This window comes from Rhinolophus ferrumequinum, chromosome 9 (assembly GCF_004115265.2).
Source record: "Rhinolophus ferrumequinum isolate MPI-CBG mRhiFer1 chromosome 9, mRhiFer1_v1.p, whole genome shotgun sequence".
Lineage (NCBI taxonomy): Eukaryota > Metazoa > Chordata > Mammalia > Chiroptera > Rhinolophidae > Rhinolophus > Rhinolophus ferrumequinum.
In genome coordinates this window covers 24,228,316-24,245,399 of record NC_046292.1, presented here as the reverse complement: position 1 = coordinate 24,245,399, position 17,084 = coordinate 24,228,316, and the positions used below count along the sequence as shown (strand labels likewise).

Here is a 17,084-nt window from a genome sequence, read left to right as displayed (position 1 = left end):
GTGCTAAATTGGGTAATTTCTTGGTGACGGCATGTGTGCCACTTCTTCCATGCCCAGATAGATTCGAGCTGCATCAGAGAATTTGTCACCCACGACACCCTCCCGGACTCCTTCACTCCTCACCTGCCAGCCAGCCACAGGCCATTGCAAAAGCGGCTGCTTCCCTGGGCCCAGAGGTTCACCATGTGGGCAGCTCTCTGTGTCTTGGGATAGTAGAGAGATGACTCGGTGCAGTAAAATGGGGAACATAACACCAGCACCCAGAGTTGTCACAGGGCTTCAGGGAGCTTCCTTCGTGCTGTACTTAGCTGACCGTGGACTTGGAACAAACTCAGGACTCACCACACAGGGGAAGAGGCTAAACCACACTCTGCTTAGCTCTAGAGTATGTGGTATGTGTGAGGTTTCTTTATTTTCTTTTTTTCCTTTTTTTTAAAAATTCATTTTCATTACTGTGTTTACTTCAGAAAGGTGTTTAATAAGTTTGGCTTCGCTGGGCTTCCAGCACAGGGAGGAGAAAAGCTAAGGCATTGTAGGGAGGTCACACTGGTTTTGACTTCTGACTTTGCCACCAACTCTGTGACTTTGGGTAGGTCAGTCAGCCTCTTCAAGCCTCAGTTTCTTCTTCTGTAAATAGACAGGGGGGTGTAATAAAATATCTATCCCTTGGAATAGTTGTGGGAATGAAATCAAGAACAAGAACTGAAAGGTTCTTGTTCTTTGTAGCCTCACTTTTACTCAGCAAACACCTGCCATGTGCCAAGCATTGGGGATAATGCAGTGAATAAGATGGATGGAATTCCTGCACTTACAGGGAGCTTACATTCTAGTGGGAGAGACAGACAATCTCTGAATCACACAGATGGAAAATGGTAATGATTTAAGAGCTATCCAGGTCCATAGTGCTTGAGAGCAAACAGCAGGGGGATCTGACCTAGTCAGGGAGGCCAGACAAAGCTTCCCTGAGCAAGCAACAACTGGGCTGAGATCTGAAGGGTGTGTAGGAGTTAGCAAGGCAGAGGTGGGCGGGCAAAGCTTTTTGGGCAGGGGGAATAGGCCCCGTGATGGGAGGGATCCTGGGACTGCAAAAAGACTGGCCTGGCTGGAAAAGAGGAAGTAAGGCGGAGCATGTTGTGAGAGGATGTTGGAAAAGTAGGAAGGGCCAGACCCTGCAGGCCTTGCTGGGCAGATTAAGGTGTTTTATCTTAAAAACATCAATAAGCCAACGAAGAGTTTTAAGCAGAGCAGTGACATGATGAGGTTTGTGTTTTCAAGTGACTATTGGGATTGGAATAGGCTAAGAACGGAAGCAGGGAGAGCAGTTAGGAGCTTTTGCAGACATCTAGGCAGGAGGTTATGTTCTGAGGTAGTTGTGTTAGTTAGCAGTGCTTTCTGCTGCAAATACAGAAAAATCTGGCTAACAGTGGTTTGAATAAAAAAGAGTTTATTCCTTACCACATTTAGGCCTGGAGGAAGGCAACTGCTTATGTTGGTTCCATGGCCCAGCGCCTCCAGGACTAATATTTCTGCAATTCTCTAGGCTTTTCTCTCATGGTGTCAAGATAGCTGCCCTAGCTTTGGGCCACATGGTTGTATTCAAGCTGAGAAAAAGTGGGGAAGGATGATATTAGCAAGTTCCACCCCTTTTTATCACAAAGGCAAAATTTTCCCTAGAAACCCTCATCCAATTTTTATGTACATATCATTAGCCAAAAATGAATCATGTGGCCTCTAGCTCCAAGGAAGGCTGGGAAAGGGAAAAGGAAATTGAGAGTGAGTTTTACCTAGTCAGACAACAATAATTTCGTGGGTATGGAAGTGGGTAGATCTATTGTTAGGAAGCAAAATCCAGAGGACTTGGTGATGAATCAAATTATTCGTCCCCTCCTCACTTGTCCACTTGTTTTTTTCTTCCTATTGATTGTGTGTAGTAATGGGATGGTAGCAAGAGGAGTGTAATTGTCAAACATAATGTATAGGAGGAAGTCTATATAATTAAATCTATGTCAATTAAATATTTTGTTTAGTACGTTCATAAATTGGATATCTCCTTCCCCCAGTAATTTGGATTTGATTGTATGGTTTATTATTTGGACACTGGGCATTTTGGAAATCCAAAATAAAGGCTTTGCATAAAGGATTACATTGTCTAATCTTTTAGAGTTTATAAAGTGGTTTCGTATACGTTGTATCATTTGACATTAAAATCCTGGGAGATAGGTGAGCAGGTATTATTAGGCTTAGGGAGGGAAAATGACTTGACTAGTGTCACACACTTTCTGGTCTCAGAGCTTGTGCTTTTTCCACTAGACTATGCTGCCCTGTAGGATATGGATAAGGGAGTTGGGGGTGGTTTGTCTGGAGAAGAGCAATTACAGGGGCCCATCTCCCCTGAGACTAGAGCTGGGAGAACATGAATTAACGTTAAAGAGACTGAAGTTTGATAGGAACGTGATGAGGGGCCAGAGGCTTGACAGCAGCACCTGTGTGGGGCTGAGCAGGCGGGATGTGTGGGATCCTGGGAATACCCACCCCTGGGAAGCTCACCGTGAGACTCCAGCTGGAGGGGACCACAGCAAAACAAATAGAATGGTAGAGGCTTCCAGCAAAGTGGCCGTTTATGCCGGGAGTCTCAGATGTGCATCCCGCCTGGGGCAGGAAGGGGAGAACCATTCCATGAACAAAGGACCAGGCTAGCATAGCTTCTTTCCAAAGCAAGGAGATGCTTCCAGGGGCTTTTCCAACAACTGCTTGGGAGGCCATCTTGGTCTGAAGTCACCTCTGCTTTCCCCAAGAAGGGCAATAGAGGAGAAGAATTGTCACCTAGAGCCAGGCAGTTGATACCTGTGAGGTCACCTCAGTTCCCTCCAGGCGATTGAAGTAATAGCTTCTCCAGCTCAGGCCGCAGGGTGGACTGGAGATTGGGCATGTCACTCTCTCCTTTATAGAAGATTCCCAAGAGACCACAGTCTTCTTCAGTGTCTCACATTGCTCAGGGTCAGGAAGTTCTTCCTGATGTCTGACTGTCTCTCTTCCACTACTATTAATCACGCCCACACAGCTAGCCTTCTTCCTGGTATCCCTGTGTCTAACAATGGCATCATTAGTCTTCCAGTCACAGCCGTTGCAAACTTTAGAGTCATCTTCCTTTCTGAGTCTTTCTCTCCCACCTCTTGACAGTATTTGCCAAACCCTAAATGTCTGCTGGAACTCTCCTACCCCACGCCTCGAAATTCCTTATTTGTTCACCTCTTCTGCCTTTGTGCCTACTGTTTCCACCAGTGGGACTTCTCTCATCCGTCGAACACACAGCCATCTTGCTCTCCGTTTCAAACACACTCTTCTCTGGGAAGTCTTCCTCAATTTCCCTCTAGTGCATCTGGTCTTGTTCTCATCTGAACTAACCTAACATTTTGGTACCTCTTTCCTGCACAATCATTTATTCATCGACTTAGTGAACATTTATTAAGGACCTGCTCTGGGCAAAGCCCTGAATTAGGTGCCGGAGATCCAGAGATAAATAGGATTTGGCTCCTCCGCTGCAGAAGACCACATTCTAGTTGGGGAGACAGAAGCTGAAACAGACAATTTCAATGCAGTATGATAGCTGCTTTCACTGGGAACCCAGGTTGTTATAAAGGCCCATCAGAGAGGCATAACCCAGAATAAGAGTACAGAAAGTCTTCGAGGGAAGGGGGGCTTAAAATGAATAAATGGGAAAGGGAAAGGGTTGATGGAGTGGGAGGTGGATGAAAGGAGATTCTAGGAGGAGGGACCAGCTTGTGTCAAAATAAAGGTACCTAAAATAACCGTTATGGGAGAGGTTGTTCCCCTGTTAGGCTATAAGCCCCTCGATCATAGGGATCACACTAACGTTACCTCTATACACCTATTTGTGGTAGTTGCTCAACAAAATTTTGTAGACTGGAATCATATTTGAGGGCAATGAAAAAAAAAAATGCAATGGCTCAGCACCGTGGACAGATCACACAGACACCTGCAGTTGGAGGTAGTCCAACCTGTAAGCTCATTTGCATGTATTTGCATAATTCAGCAGACCTCATTTCCCTGGGGGCCCAAAGGCTTTGCATCATGGGGCATCCAATCAGTCTTCGTTTGGGGGGTTGGGAAGGGAAATGGTCAAGGCCAGAGACTGGTTCTTTGAGGACTCTGGAAGAATATCTCCCTCTTTACTCACCTCACCATCCTTTTTTTTCCATCAGGAGACAGTGGTCCTGAGCCTCCTGAAGTTAGGATTCTGCCTGGCAGTGGAGATCCTGACACCAAGGATGGGACACCCCGGATGGTGAGTGGTAGGAGAGTCTGGGAGATGGGAATTAGACTGAGGTTCTCAGATCAGAGTAACTTGGGTTCGAATCTTGATTCAAAGTGACTCACCCACTTACTAGCTTTGCGACTGCACCGTTTGAGCCCAACTTTCTTGGGTAAGTGTGGATAACATGTACATAGAGGATTTTAATGGGATTAAAGAATGTTAGGTAGGCACAGTACCTGGTACACAGTGAGTGCTCGGGAATAGTAGGAGATGAGTTGTGAGCAGGAGCAGAATCTGGAGGGAGCCTGAAACACAGTGTATGGGGAGGTGGTGGGGGGAAGCAAGGGAGCATAAGTCTTGGAGGGGCTGCTCTCTGGAGTCTTTGAGGTTGTCACCCCTCCTAGTCAGCAGATGGCCCACGAGCCTGGTCTGGGATGAGGGAGGGCGCCGTCTGCCAGCATCTCAGTCCCTGTTCCTCCTGCTGTCACCCCCTCCTGCCTGAGCTCCTGTCCTGGCAGCTCTGGAGTCCTGATTGGAGGGAGTTCTTGCTGAGAGCTGACCTCTCTGTCCTGTAGCCTTGGCAAACCTGGGATAGGGGCCAGGGGCACTGCCTTCAATGTTTTCTCTCCATCATCTCCCTGCCCTGCCATCCCACTGTTCCCGGGAGAAGGAACTCCTGGGTTCCAATCCCAGTTTAGGATTCAGATACTGCCTTGTACAGCCAGCGTCCCTCCTCTTTATGGTTTCTTCTCTCTTCATGACTCCTTTCTAGTGGAATGGGGGTGGTGGGTGGGGGTAAAAGGCAAAAGGGGAAATTTCACTATGGAATATCTGAAACCCTGAAGAGGAAAGGAGTCATCTCAGGTTATTCCTTCCTATCTCAGTTGTGGGGGGAGGGAGAATGAGCCTGTAGCCAGATGGAAGGAACAGGGTTTGGAAGGAAGTGGAGGGGTTTTCCTGTGTAATCAAGCTGGATATGTAGATTTGGGTTCATGTTTTCTTTGGTTATTGCTGCTGGGAGCTGTGACCCTGAGGCCTGGCTCCTCATGGATAGGGATGGGGCAGAAGTGTGATTCAGGATCAATTTGTCTAAAGTCAGCTTGTTAAAAGCTAGTTCACTTAATGACTGTTTTTTTTTTGAATATTTTTTACATCTGTTTGTGTATCCTCTTATTTTTGATAACCTCAGGATTAAAAAAAAATACATTTGGCTGAAGAGTATATCCTCTTGTGAATAAGTATCAAATTTGCAGCATTGATGAATGATGGTATTATTTTGTGCCCTTGTGAGTGTCTTTGTCTAGTATGACCCTTTTAAGGACTTTAAGCCCATTTGTGGAAAGATAGTACAATTAATCACTATGAATTGACATCCGTTACCTAAAGGGCTATAAGAACGCCTAATAAAAGATAGTTTTAGGTGAAGTGGCTTGTTGTTTAATCTGAATCCCTTTTTTCCCTGTTTTCCCAGGAGGTTCCTGGGGCTTGGCCCCCAACACTATGAAGAGCCCTTGCTGAGGCCATGAGGGGTTACCATGGCGACCGAGGCAGCCATCCCCGTCCAGCCCGCTTTGCTGACCAGCAGCATATGGACGTGGGCCCAGCTGCTAGGGCCACGTACCTGCTGGGCTCTGGGGAGGCCTTCTCCACCGAGCCCCGCTTCTGTGCCCCGAGAGCTGGCCTGGGACACCTTTCTCCTGAAGGGCCCCTGAGCCTGAGTGAGGGGCCATCTGTAGGCCCCGAGGGAGGGCCAGGGGGGACTGGGGTTGGGGGGGGTAGCAGCACCTTCCCCAGGATGTACCCCGGCCAGGGCCCCTTTGACACCTGTGAAGACTGTGTGGGCCACCCACAGGGCAAGGGTGCCACCCGCCTGCCTCCTACACTCCTGGACCAGTTTGAAAAGCAGTTGCCAGTTCAACAAGATGGCTTCCACACGTTACCTTACCAGCGAGGTCCAGCAGGGGCCGGGCCTGGGCCAGGGCCGGGGTCTGGCACTGCTCCGGAGGCCCGCAGCGAGAGCCCCAGCCGCATCCGGCACTTGGTTCACTCTGTGCAGAAGCTCTTTGCCAAGTCCCACTCTCTGGAGGCCCCAGGGAAGCGGGACTATAATGGGCCCAAGGCTGAGGGAAGAGGTGGCTCTGGGGGAGATAGCTACCCTGGCCCGGGCTCCGGAGGTCTCCACACCTCCCACCATCACCATCACCACCACCACCACCACCACCATCAGTCTCGGCACGGCAAGAGGAGCAAGAGCAAGGACCGCAAGGGGGACGGGCGGCACCAGGCCAAGGCCGCAGGCTGGTGGAGCTCTGATGACAACTTGGACAGCGATAGCGGCTTCCTGGCGGGTGGGCGGCCCCTTGGGGAGCCAGGAGGCCCCTTCTGCCTGGAGGCTCCAGATGGGTCCTACCGGGACTTGAGCTTCAAGGGGCGCTCGGGCGGGTCAGAAGGCCGCTGTCTTGCCTGCACTGGCATGTCCATGTCACTGGATGGACAGTCGGTCAAGCGAAGTGCTTGGCATACCATGATGGTCAGCCAGGGCCGGGATGGATACCCAGGGGCCGGGCCAGGCAAGGGGCTCCTGGGTCCAGAGGCCAAGGCCAAAACCAGGACTTATCACTATCTGCAGGTGAGGCTTCGGTGGGAGTGGGGAACAGGGTCATCAGCCCTTGTTGTGTTGTCACCCAGTAAGCTTTGGAAAGGATTGGATGGGAGTCAGCTGTCCACATGGTAGAGGGCCTGGATGCAGGGAGGCTCTGCCCACCTCACTCTTTAAGACCTTGAGCCCCCTTTGGACCTCAGTTTACCCATTTGTGCAATGAAGGAGCCCTTCTATTTTGACATTGTATGTCAGTGCCAGGAAGACTTCCCCTTGACCTGCTGTTTTGGACAAACTGTGCTGGCCTCTGTCTTGTGAGGTTGGGCGCAGAATGAGGTTGAGGGTACACAGGACAGCTTGGGGCTCCCTGGCTGTAGCTTCCCTTGACATTGGAGGAGCACTGTCAGCAATTGGAAAGCAACTCTCCTGTCTCCAGGCCTTCTCCAGACCTTTTTTCTTCTCAAATCTTGTTTGAATATGAAGGTCAGTTAGTTGCAGGATGTGCCTCTGCTGGGGTTTGTCATTCTAGGGTGCCTGTGGTAGGACACCCGTGAGGCTGTGGAAGAACCCTGGGAGCCTGTCCCATGGGTTTTCCTAGGCTGGGGACACACTGTAGTCTGAGCCATCTTCCTGGCAGTAGATGGTGCAGCTGATAACTGGCATGCTGTCCCTATCCTGTTTCACCATGTCTATGGTCTCTGCAGGGGAGGCTCAAAACTCTGACCCCTTCTTATGGAGTCTTCATCCAACCCACACTATCCACTCTCATCTTACTGAGATGGGGTCGGGCTCATCTTACCATCAACCCTTCCTCCTCTCTGTCTCAGGCCCCGTTTCCAGGCCCCCTGACGTGTCTTCTTGAGCCCTCCCATACTTTTAGGAGGAAAGTCAATACAAGTTCTAGCGGTCCAGCAGACTGAGAGTTATCCCTCAAACCCACACTCCACATAGTTACTCCACAGTCGTCCATTCAGTGAGTATTTCCTAGGTGCTGTGGATATAAAGATGAAGGCACAGCTGCTGCTGGTGAGGTGCTCAGTGTAGAGGTGGGACAGACAAGGAAGCAGACAGAATACAGTGTGAGGAGGCTGCGACAGGAGACAGTGGTGGGCACCATGGGAGCACAGAGGAGTGGTGGGCACCATGGGAGCACCTGTGGTGATGGTGGTCAGAGCAGCTGCTGGGAAGAATGTCCTCGGAACTGAATCTCAGGGTAGAAGTAGATTAAGGGTGTTTCAGGAAGAAGCCACATCATGTCCAAAAGTATGAGAATTGAGTTTGTATGTGTCTTTTGGGTGTCACTGGCCTTATTGGTACGTTGTTTATACATTAGGGCTCTACTGGATGGGGAACTCATGAAAGCTCAAGGGAACAAATGGGCCCCAGTGGAAGCAGGAAAGAGTGAGAGACAGAAGGGGAGTCTGGACACTGCTAGCATTCGGTACTTCTGTGTTGGCCTTGGATGGCCCCCTCCCTGGGGAGAGAGATTCTTTCAGCTGGCAAACTGAAGGGTCCAACAAAAGGGGCTGAGAAGGGAGCACCAACCCTTCTCCCATAACTGAGTCCTCGAGGCTCTCTGCCACTCCGTTGCTCCCTGCTGCTACTCCCGGGCTGCCCTGACCTCCCTGGGGGCTTCCTTTTTAATATGCACCTCACAGTGTCCTGCAGAGGCGTGAGCAGCTCCGCAGTGGCTACAGAGTGGGAACCCTGCAATGTGGCAGGGCGCGCCCTGGCTGTCCCATCTGCTGGCCTCCCTCTGCCTGCTTGTGGCATCTCTCTGTAGAGTATGGGGAAGAGGAATGATCCATCAGGGGCTGGGGTTCCAGGGCATCTTAGGACTGGGAGGTCTGAACCATTTGGGGGAGAACAAGGGGCTGCAGGGACCTTCCAGACAGCCCAGTACTCCCCTGGCACAAAAGCAGGGGAAACTGGCCCCCTGAAACTGGGTGTCTTTGTTGGATCCTTAACCTTTTTATCGAGACCCTGTTTCTCTTTCTAGACGCCAGCTCTCCCTTAACCTTCCGGGACCCCTTTGCCATTAGAAGCCCTTATTTTTTTATGGAGCCTGTCTCCTCCCTGTGTTCCATCTTCCGATTGAGCCCCAGCCCCTCACTGAGCTCTGTCCCTTCCCGTGGGTTCCTTCACGGGGCCCCATCCCATCCCTGGGTTCCTGTTCGCAGCCTGATCTCTGTCCCCTCACCTAGTGTCACCCTCAGAGCCTCTGTCCCTCCCCTGAACCCTGAACCCTCTCAGAGCCCCCGTCCTCACCCCATTTAGCCTGTTCTTTACAATAAGTATTTTAAATCTTCCCTCCCTGCCCCAGCCCTCTCCCCCACACGTTCATTTATGCTCATTCTTCACAGGGTAGGACTCCCTCACATTCCTGTCACCTCACCCATATTGTAGACTCATTAGATCCCCAGCCACCCTCATCCCCTTCTTTCTTGGCTCAGAGGAGTATCCATCCCAGTCAGATGCCTGTAGCGGGGCTTGAACCCATCTCCCCAAAGTCCCCTCCATCCTCGAGTTGTCTGTGCTCCCTCCCTCTCCATATTTAAAGACGATCTTTATCTTTACTAGCTCTTTCCCTTATCCTGTAAACTTGCCCAAGTCTCTCCTCCTAAAAAGTCTTTCCTCAATCCCATTCCCACTTCCATCTCCTATCTTCCCTTCATACCCGAGTCCTTAGACCATAGATTCCACTACTTCACTCCCTTTTATTCTCCCCCTCACTACAGTCTGACTTCCACATCCCTGTCTGCTAAAACATCCTTCCTGGCAGTGGTCTCTTGAGAGCTCTCCTTGAGAGGTACCTTTCAATGCTTGTAATAATAAAAATAGTTAACATTTACTGGGGACGTGCTCTATGCTGACACTCTCTGTTGGCTCATTTATCCTTGCCACCAACCCTGTGACATAGGCATAACTATCATTACCAATTTACAGACACAGAAACTGAGGCTTAGAGATTCATCAGCTTTGCTCAAGTTCACCTAGCTAGCAAGCGATGGGGACAGAATTTGAACATAGATCTAACTCCTGAGCTTGAATTACTAACCTCTGAATGCACTGTGGCATTTGACATTATCAACTCCTTTTATTCTTGAAATGTCTCCTGTTTCCATGACATGGCATTCTCCTGACTTTCCTCCTACCCCTCTGCCCACTCCTTCTCAGGTGACTTCATAGGCTCCTCTTCCTTTCTTTGCAGTCCCTTTTTAAATGTCAGTGGATCCCTCCCCAGCTCTTTCTTTTTTCCCTGGGCTGTTTCATTCACTCCTATGGATTCAGCTGCCGCCCATGACTCCCACACGTCTGCCTCCAGCCCAGATCTCTTCACTGAACTGCAGAACCAAACCTCCAACCACCTGCTCAACAGCCCTCTGCCAAACTCAAGATGCTCAACCCCTAGCCTACCACCTTCCCCCCAAACCTGTTTCTCTGGGATGCTATGGCTCTGTGAGTGACAGCACCATCCCCCAGGTCCTCAGCCAGCAGCCTCCCATCATCCTTGACTCCTCCCCGCCCCCACACCCCCCACATCTAATCAGGCTCACTGATGCTCCTTAACACCTCTCATTTCCATCTCCTCTTCCCCCTCATTGTCATCGTCTTAATTTAGGCCTCATCATCTCTTGCCTGGATAACAGCCTCCTAATGGGTCTCTCTCCCGCCACTTGAGCCCCTGCCCTACTCTTAGTCCTCCACAATCCATCCTCTGTTCAGACTGTCGGAGTGCTCTTTCTGAAACACAGAGCTGATGCCACTCCCCTGCTTAAAACTCTCTATGGCTCCTCACAGAAAAGAGAGACAAGAGTTGGAGGATTTGGGATATAAGCAGGTTATGAGGATAAAGGACAAGGAGGTGTGAAAGGTGACTGAGGTCCGGTGATTCTTCACTGCTGGGGTGGGACTGACACAGGTCAATTTGGCCTCTGATCTTTAGCCTTGTGGCACCTGGCATGTCACCGCACCTCCTCCCCAAGTAGCCCTCAATTAAGTAGCAGAAGATCCATGCAGGATGGTGAGGCATCTCATGTAAGGCAGAGGACTTCCGTGGTGCCTGCATCCTGCTTGGAGTCTGTATGCTTCTGAGTGTGGCTGGCTGGAGCCGGAGCAGAGCGCCTCTCACTGGCTGTGGGGAAAGAGGCTCCTGGCCTGTAGATTTAGTAGGGATGTGTCAGAGACAGAGGCCCCTGTCCCCGCAGGTGCCGCAAGATGACTGGGGGGGTTACCCCACTGGGGGCAAGGACGGGGAGATCCCCTGCCGTAGGATGCGGAGCGGCAGCTACATCAAAGCCATGGGGGATGAGGAGAGTGGAGACTCAGATGGCAGCCCCAAGACGTCTCCCAAAGCATTGGCCCGGCGCTTCGCCTCCCGCCGCTCTTCCAGTGTGGACCAGGCCCGGATCAAGTAAGGACTGGGAGGGCCGGGGTGGAGGATGGGCAGCTGGTACTGGGCCCCTGCAGGAGATGTGTGTATAGTGGATACCAGTCCATGCTCTGCTAAGGGTCTGATTGGGGAATCTCGCCCTGCCCCATGTAAAGGGGGCGGGCCCTGTGGTAGCCCTTATCTGAGTGCCTCCCTTTATCCAGGAGTATTTTGAGGAATCTGGGGGTTTCTGAAGGACAGAACCTGCTCAGGGACCCCAATGCTCTCATTCCCCTCCTCCACCTCCTAGCAGACCCCCATTCTGAATCTGGAATTTTGACCTTTGCCAGCTGCTGCGTCCCACCCCGGATCCATCCCCGGAGCTCCATCCCTGGCTACAGCCGTTCCCTCACCACCGGACAGGTAGGGAGAGGCCCAGCATGCTTGAAGGAAAGGGCGGGAAGGACATTCAGTCCCATTACTTGGCCTAGGCCTCACAATCAGAGGTCTGGCCATGGAGAGACTGCTGGTCTGATTCTGGGGGAGCTCCTGCCTTGGGGCTCCTGGAGCTGACTCAGACTGGGGATCTCAGAGTCACAAGCTTAAAAACCAAGTGACCTCAAAGTGATGAGTTTGTAAGGGCAACCACAGTTTTCTCAGGTTCCCCAACCCTGTCCTGCCTGGTTGCTCCCAGCCCACCCCATGCAAAAGGCAGGATTGGTTGTACAGACAGGGGCCAGGCAGAGCTGCAGTCTCACAGATGATGTGGGCTTGTGTTCTTTCCCCACCACCTGTGGGACTACTAGCAAGACACCTCTCACCTCCTCTGTTCTCTGTTTTCTCATCTTTAAAATGGCAATAGTAGTGGTATTTGTCTCACAAGGATTTTGTGAGAGTTCAGGGAGAAAATTGTGTGCAAATACAAGGTACCTGGCCCCAAGTCAGTATAATTGTCAGTTTCATACCTAAATGTAGACTTTCCTTTACATAAACGGAGGCAGGGCAGTTTAGTCATTAAATGGATGATATGGTTTTGAATTCTAGCTCAGCTACTTAGCAGCTGAGTGACCTGGGGCAAGTTACTTGACTTTTTTGAGCCCCACTTTTCCTATTTAAAAATAGGCATCAGAATAGTGTTCTTGGCACATAGCCAGCACTCAATAAAGGTTAGCTATTTTTACTGTTTGCTGGGGAAAAGGCAATGCAAAAGACTGTCCACATTGGTTCCTATTGTTTGCTGCTGCAATCTCTCAACACTTCTTTGTTACATTTCCTGAATCAGGCAATCTGATTGGCACAGCTGTCTTTTCATATTAGACCAGCCTATGTCACTAAACCCACTGGTGAATGCTCACTTCTTATTTTACCTGACCTATCAGCCACATCTAACACAGTTGATGACTCTACTTCCTGACACACCTTACTCACTTGGCTTTGAGGACACCACACCTTTTAGGTTCTTCCAGATTCTCTCCCTGGCTACTTATTCTCAGTCTGTGCCTGCAACTAACTCTCCAGAATCTGAACATTGGAATTTTTCAGGGCTTAGTTCCTGGACTTCTCTCTCCACTCATTTTTAGGTGAGCTCATCCAAGCTCATGACTTTGAATATTATTGAGAGCCTAATGACTCCCAAACATATATTTCCAGCCCCAAATCTCCCATAAATGCCAGGCGTGCATATCTAACAATGTATTGAAATTTCAATTGGATATTTAGTAGGCATCTCAAACTTAAGACGTCCAAAACCAAACTGCTGGTACCCTTTCTCCGCCAAATTCCCTGCTCTATTCACTGTCTTCTCCATTTCAGATAATTGCAACTTTATCCCTCTGGGAGCTCTGGTCTGAAATCCCTAGTCAGTCTCGATTTCTTTCTCATATCCCACATCCAACCCTTCAGCAAATCCTGTTGGTCCCACCTTCAAAGTGTGTCTAGGATCCCGCCACTTCTCACCATCTCCACTGCCACCACTGCAGTCCAAATCACCATGTTCTTTTGTCTGGCCTAATGTACTGCCTTCTAATTGGTCTCCTGCATTTGCCCTTGTTCCACTCCATTCTCTCTCAATATAGCCAGAATGATCATTTAAAAATAGTATTGGATTCACTCAAAACCCTCACCTTACTCAGGGGAAAATCAAGACTTTACTATGACCTATAAGGCCCTGCGTGATCTGGCCCTTGCTACTTCTGCATTCCTCTCCTAAAGCTGTTCCCTTCCCTCACCCACTCCAGCCACACTGGTCTCCTTTCTGCTCCGCCAACAACACCACAGGTGTGCTCCAATCTTGGGGACTTAGTATTTGCTACTTCCTCTGCCTGGATCTCTTCTTCCCAAGCACTCCCATGGATCACTCCCTTACTTTTTCAGGTCTTTCCCCAAATATCGTAAAATTTAAATTTTAGCCCCTCACCCCCAACATTTCCTATTCCTCTTCTCTGTTTTTTTTCTTCTTAGCACTTTGTGCTATCAAACATCATGTATATATTACATATTTTTCCTGGAAGGTATGACTTAAAATCTACACAAGAGGAAATAGGTGTAATGCATTAGATATGTCATCCTATTATTTCTAATAATGCTTTTTTCCCTTAATTCTATTTTTTTGTTTAATATTTTCACAGAGCATCCTTTTCCATCTTTAAAAAACACTTTGTCTCCTTATGTTCTGGGTATGTCTTTTGTAAATAGTTTATAGCTAGATTTTATTTTATATACATTCTGACAATTGCTTGAGAATTTAGTACGTTTATATTTATTGTGATTTACTCATACATTTGGATCTATTTCTGTCATCTTACCTTGTGCCTTCTATTTATCCTGTCTTTTGGGTGGTGCTTCTTTACTCCTTTGCTGCCTTCTTTTGGATCAATCGAGTTTTCTCCCCACCAATTCTCACACTGACTTGGCAGTTATTATTCTACTTTCATTCTTTATGATTACTCTTATAATTTTAATATGCATATTTGACTTAGCAAAGTCTAAAGTTGACAATTTCTTCTACCCTTCTCCTGAACAATGCAACGATTTTAGGACATTTTAATTTTGATTTCCTCTTCTCTTCTTACATTACTCGTTGCCCAGTATTTTAATTCTACCTTCTTTTTACCTCTCCAAATTGGTCTTTATTATTGTTGTTAATTTATGCAATTAATAGTTGAATATATATGTATATATATTATATGTATATATGTATATGTATTATATGTGTGTGTATATATATATATATATATATATATATATATATATATATATATCTTTACCTTCCTCCCCTCACTATATCTTTTTACATTTCATTCCTTCCTTTTAAAGTACATTTTTTTTTTTTAGTAAGTTTTTTTCAGGGAATGTCTGTTAGTAGTAAACTCAACATAATTTAATTTATTATAGAATCATAGATCAACATTCATTTTCTCTGAGTGTTTTGAAGTTATTCCTTTGTCATCTGTCATCTGTTGTTGCTGTTGAGAAGTCTGCCATCAAACTAATTGCCTTTGTAGGTAATTTTCATTTCTCTTTGATTGCTGTTGAGATCTTGTCTTTGATTTTGGTGTTCTGCAGTTTCACTATGATATGTGTGTGTGCTCCCTGAATCTGAAGATTCATGTCTTTCATCAAATCTGGAAAATTTTCTCATGGTTACTGTTTGCTGGTACATCTTTCTCCATCCTTTTACTTTCAACCTACTTGCTTTTTCTTCCAATCTGACAATCCCTGCCTTTTGAGTGGGAGTGTCTTGTACATTCACATTTAATGTGATTGTTGATATAGTTGGATTGTCTCATGTAATTTTTGTTCCTCTGTTTTTCCTTTACTGCCTTCCTTTGCATTAAACAAATATTTTTAGTGTAGCATTTCAATTTCTTTATTGTTAATTCCTTTTCACTATATTATTCAAATTTTTAGTGGTTGTGCTGGGAATTACAGGTGTATCATAACTTATTAAAATATAGTTAATTCTGATAAAATATAGAAGCATTGTTCCAATATCTCTCCTTCGTCTCTCTCCTCTTGATGTTATTATTGTCATAGACATTATCTGTATGTATATTAGAAATCCAACAATTATTATAAACCAATGATGGCATTATGATTGCCTCGTTCAATCTTATTTCTTTTAAAGAAGTTAAGAGAAAAAATGAGAAAAATATATTTATAGAGTCTTTTACATTTACTCACATATTTACCATTTCTGGTGCTTTTCATTTCTTCCTGTAATTTTGGTTACCATTGGATGTTGCTTCCTTTTAGCCTAAAGAACTTCCATTAGTATTTCTTGTAAGATAGGTCAATAAATTCTTCAGTCTATATTTATTTGGAAATGTATTTTTACTTCATTTTTGAAGGGTAGTTTTGCTAGATATAGAATTCCTGCTTGACAGTTTTTGCTTTTAGCACTTTAATATACCATTCTACTAACTTTAGAGGTCATTGTTTCTGATGAAAAGCCAGTTGTTAATTATATTGTTGTTTTCCTGAATGTGATGAATTGTTTTTCTCTTCCTGCTATTAAGATTTTTCTCTTTGTCTTCAACTTTCAACAGTTTGCTAATGTGTCTGGATATGGATCTCTTTATGTTTAACCCACTTTGGGTTCATTGAGCTTCTTTGATCTGTAGATTCATGTTTTTCATTAAGTTTGGAAGACTTTGGACCATTATTTCTTCAAATATTTTTTCTTTCCCTTTCTCTCACTCTTCTTCTGGGGTTCCTGTTACATGTATACTGGTATCCTTGATATTGCCCCATAGGTCTCTGAGGCTCTGTTCATTTCTAGTCTTTTTTTCCTTCATTCTTCAGGTTGGATAACTTATACCTATCTAGTTTCAAGTTTATTGATCATTTCTTATTCTGATCCCTTCTAGTGAATTATTTCATTTCAGTTATTTTACTTTTCAGCTTCCGAATTTTTATTTGGTTCTGTATTCTTTTTTAAGAATAATTATGATATTTCTATTAATTAAGTCATTGTTGCCATGCTTTACTTTAAATCTTTAAACATGATTTCCTATAACTCTTGGAACATTTATAATAGCTGCTTTATAGTTTTTGGTAAGTCAAACATCTGGGAACATTTATGTTTTCTTTTTTATTTGCGTGTCTTATAATGTTTTTTTGTTTAATACTGAACATTTTAGGTAATATATTTTAGCAACTCTGGATTCTTACTTTACCTCTTGAAGATTGTTATTACTTTGTTTATTCGTTAATCCCTTAACTAAATCTGTGAAATCTGTCTTCCTTGACAGATGTTGACTCTGATATTTCCATCAACTTTTTTCTTTCCTGTTTTTATTTTTAAACCTCATTTCCTAGGAGTTGCTTCTGTGTCTGCATAGCTTAGTGTTCAGCCAGAGATTGGGTTGAAGTTATGCTCAAAAACCTCAAGCCAGTAAGACTTCTTCTCTCTGCTTATGGTTCTATGTATGGGCTGGGTAGTACAGTACTTCAGGCTGTTTTCAGGCTTGCCCTGGCTTTTACTTTTACCCAGGCTCTCTTGTGTTTCCCCTGCACATGTTCACAGGTGCCACTGGCCGGGGATGTGTGGGTGGCTCAGGGCTTCTCTGGTTTCTGTTGTGCATGCACTCAGCCTCTAGTTAACTCAGGATATGTGGAGAGCTTATCAAACTGCTTATAGTTGTCTCACCCTCTTAAACTCTCCATTAAATCCCTGATCAGTCTGCCAGTTCATAGCTTCCCCAAACAGTGCCACAACCTCAGCTTCTCAGTGCTGCTGGCTTCTATTCTTGACACTCTAACTGACAATGCTCCAAATTAAGTGAGGCCCCTTTGCCAGTGGCAGTGAAGCAGCTGATTTTCACAACCTGCTCCAC

General features: G+C 46.6%; 1 protein-coding gene across 4 annotated transcripts in view; it reads left to right on the top strand.

The window, feature by feature from the left end:
* DLGAP3 (DLG associated protein 3) overlaps positions 1-17,084 on the top strand; it is a 58,207-nt gene that overhangs the window by 16,566 nt on the left and 24,557 nt on the right. For 3 of the 4 annotated variants that reach the window (XM_033114077.1, XM_033114080.1, XM_033114079.1), the window contains exons 2-5: positions 4,224-4,306; positions 5,748-6,905; positions 11,084-11,289; positions 11,598-11,670. In XM_033114077.1, coding sequence (XP_032969968.1) covers positions 5,799-6,905; positions 11,084-11,289; positions 11,598-11,670 — 1,386 coding nt within the window. In that variant the 5' untranslated portion in view covers positions 4,224-4,306; positions 5,748-5,798. Of the gene's footprint in view, positions 1-726; positions 873-4,223; positions 4,307-5,747; positions 6,906-11,083; positions 11,290-11,597; positions 11,671-17,084 lie in introns of all 4 variants that reach the window. The other variant, XM_033114078.1, reaches the window with a different exon arrangement.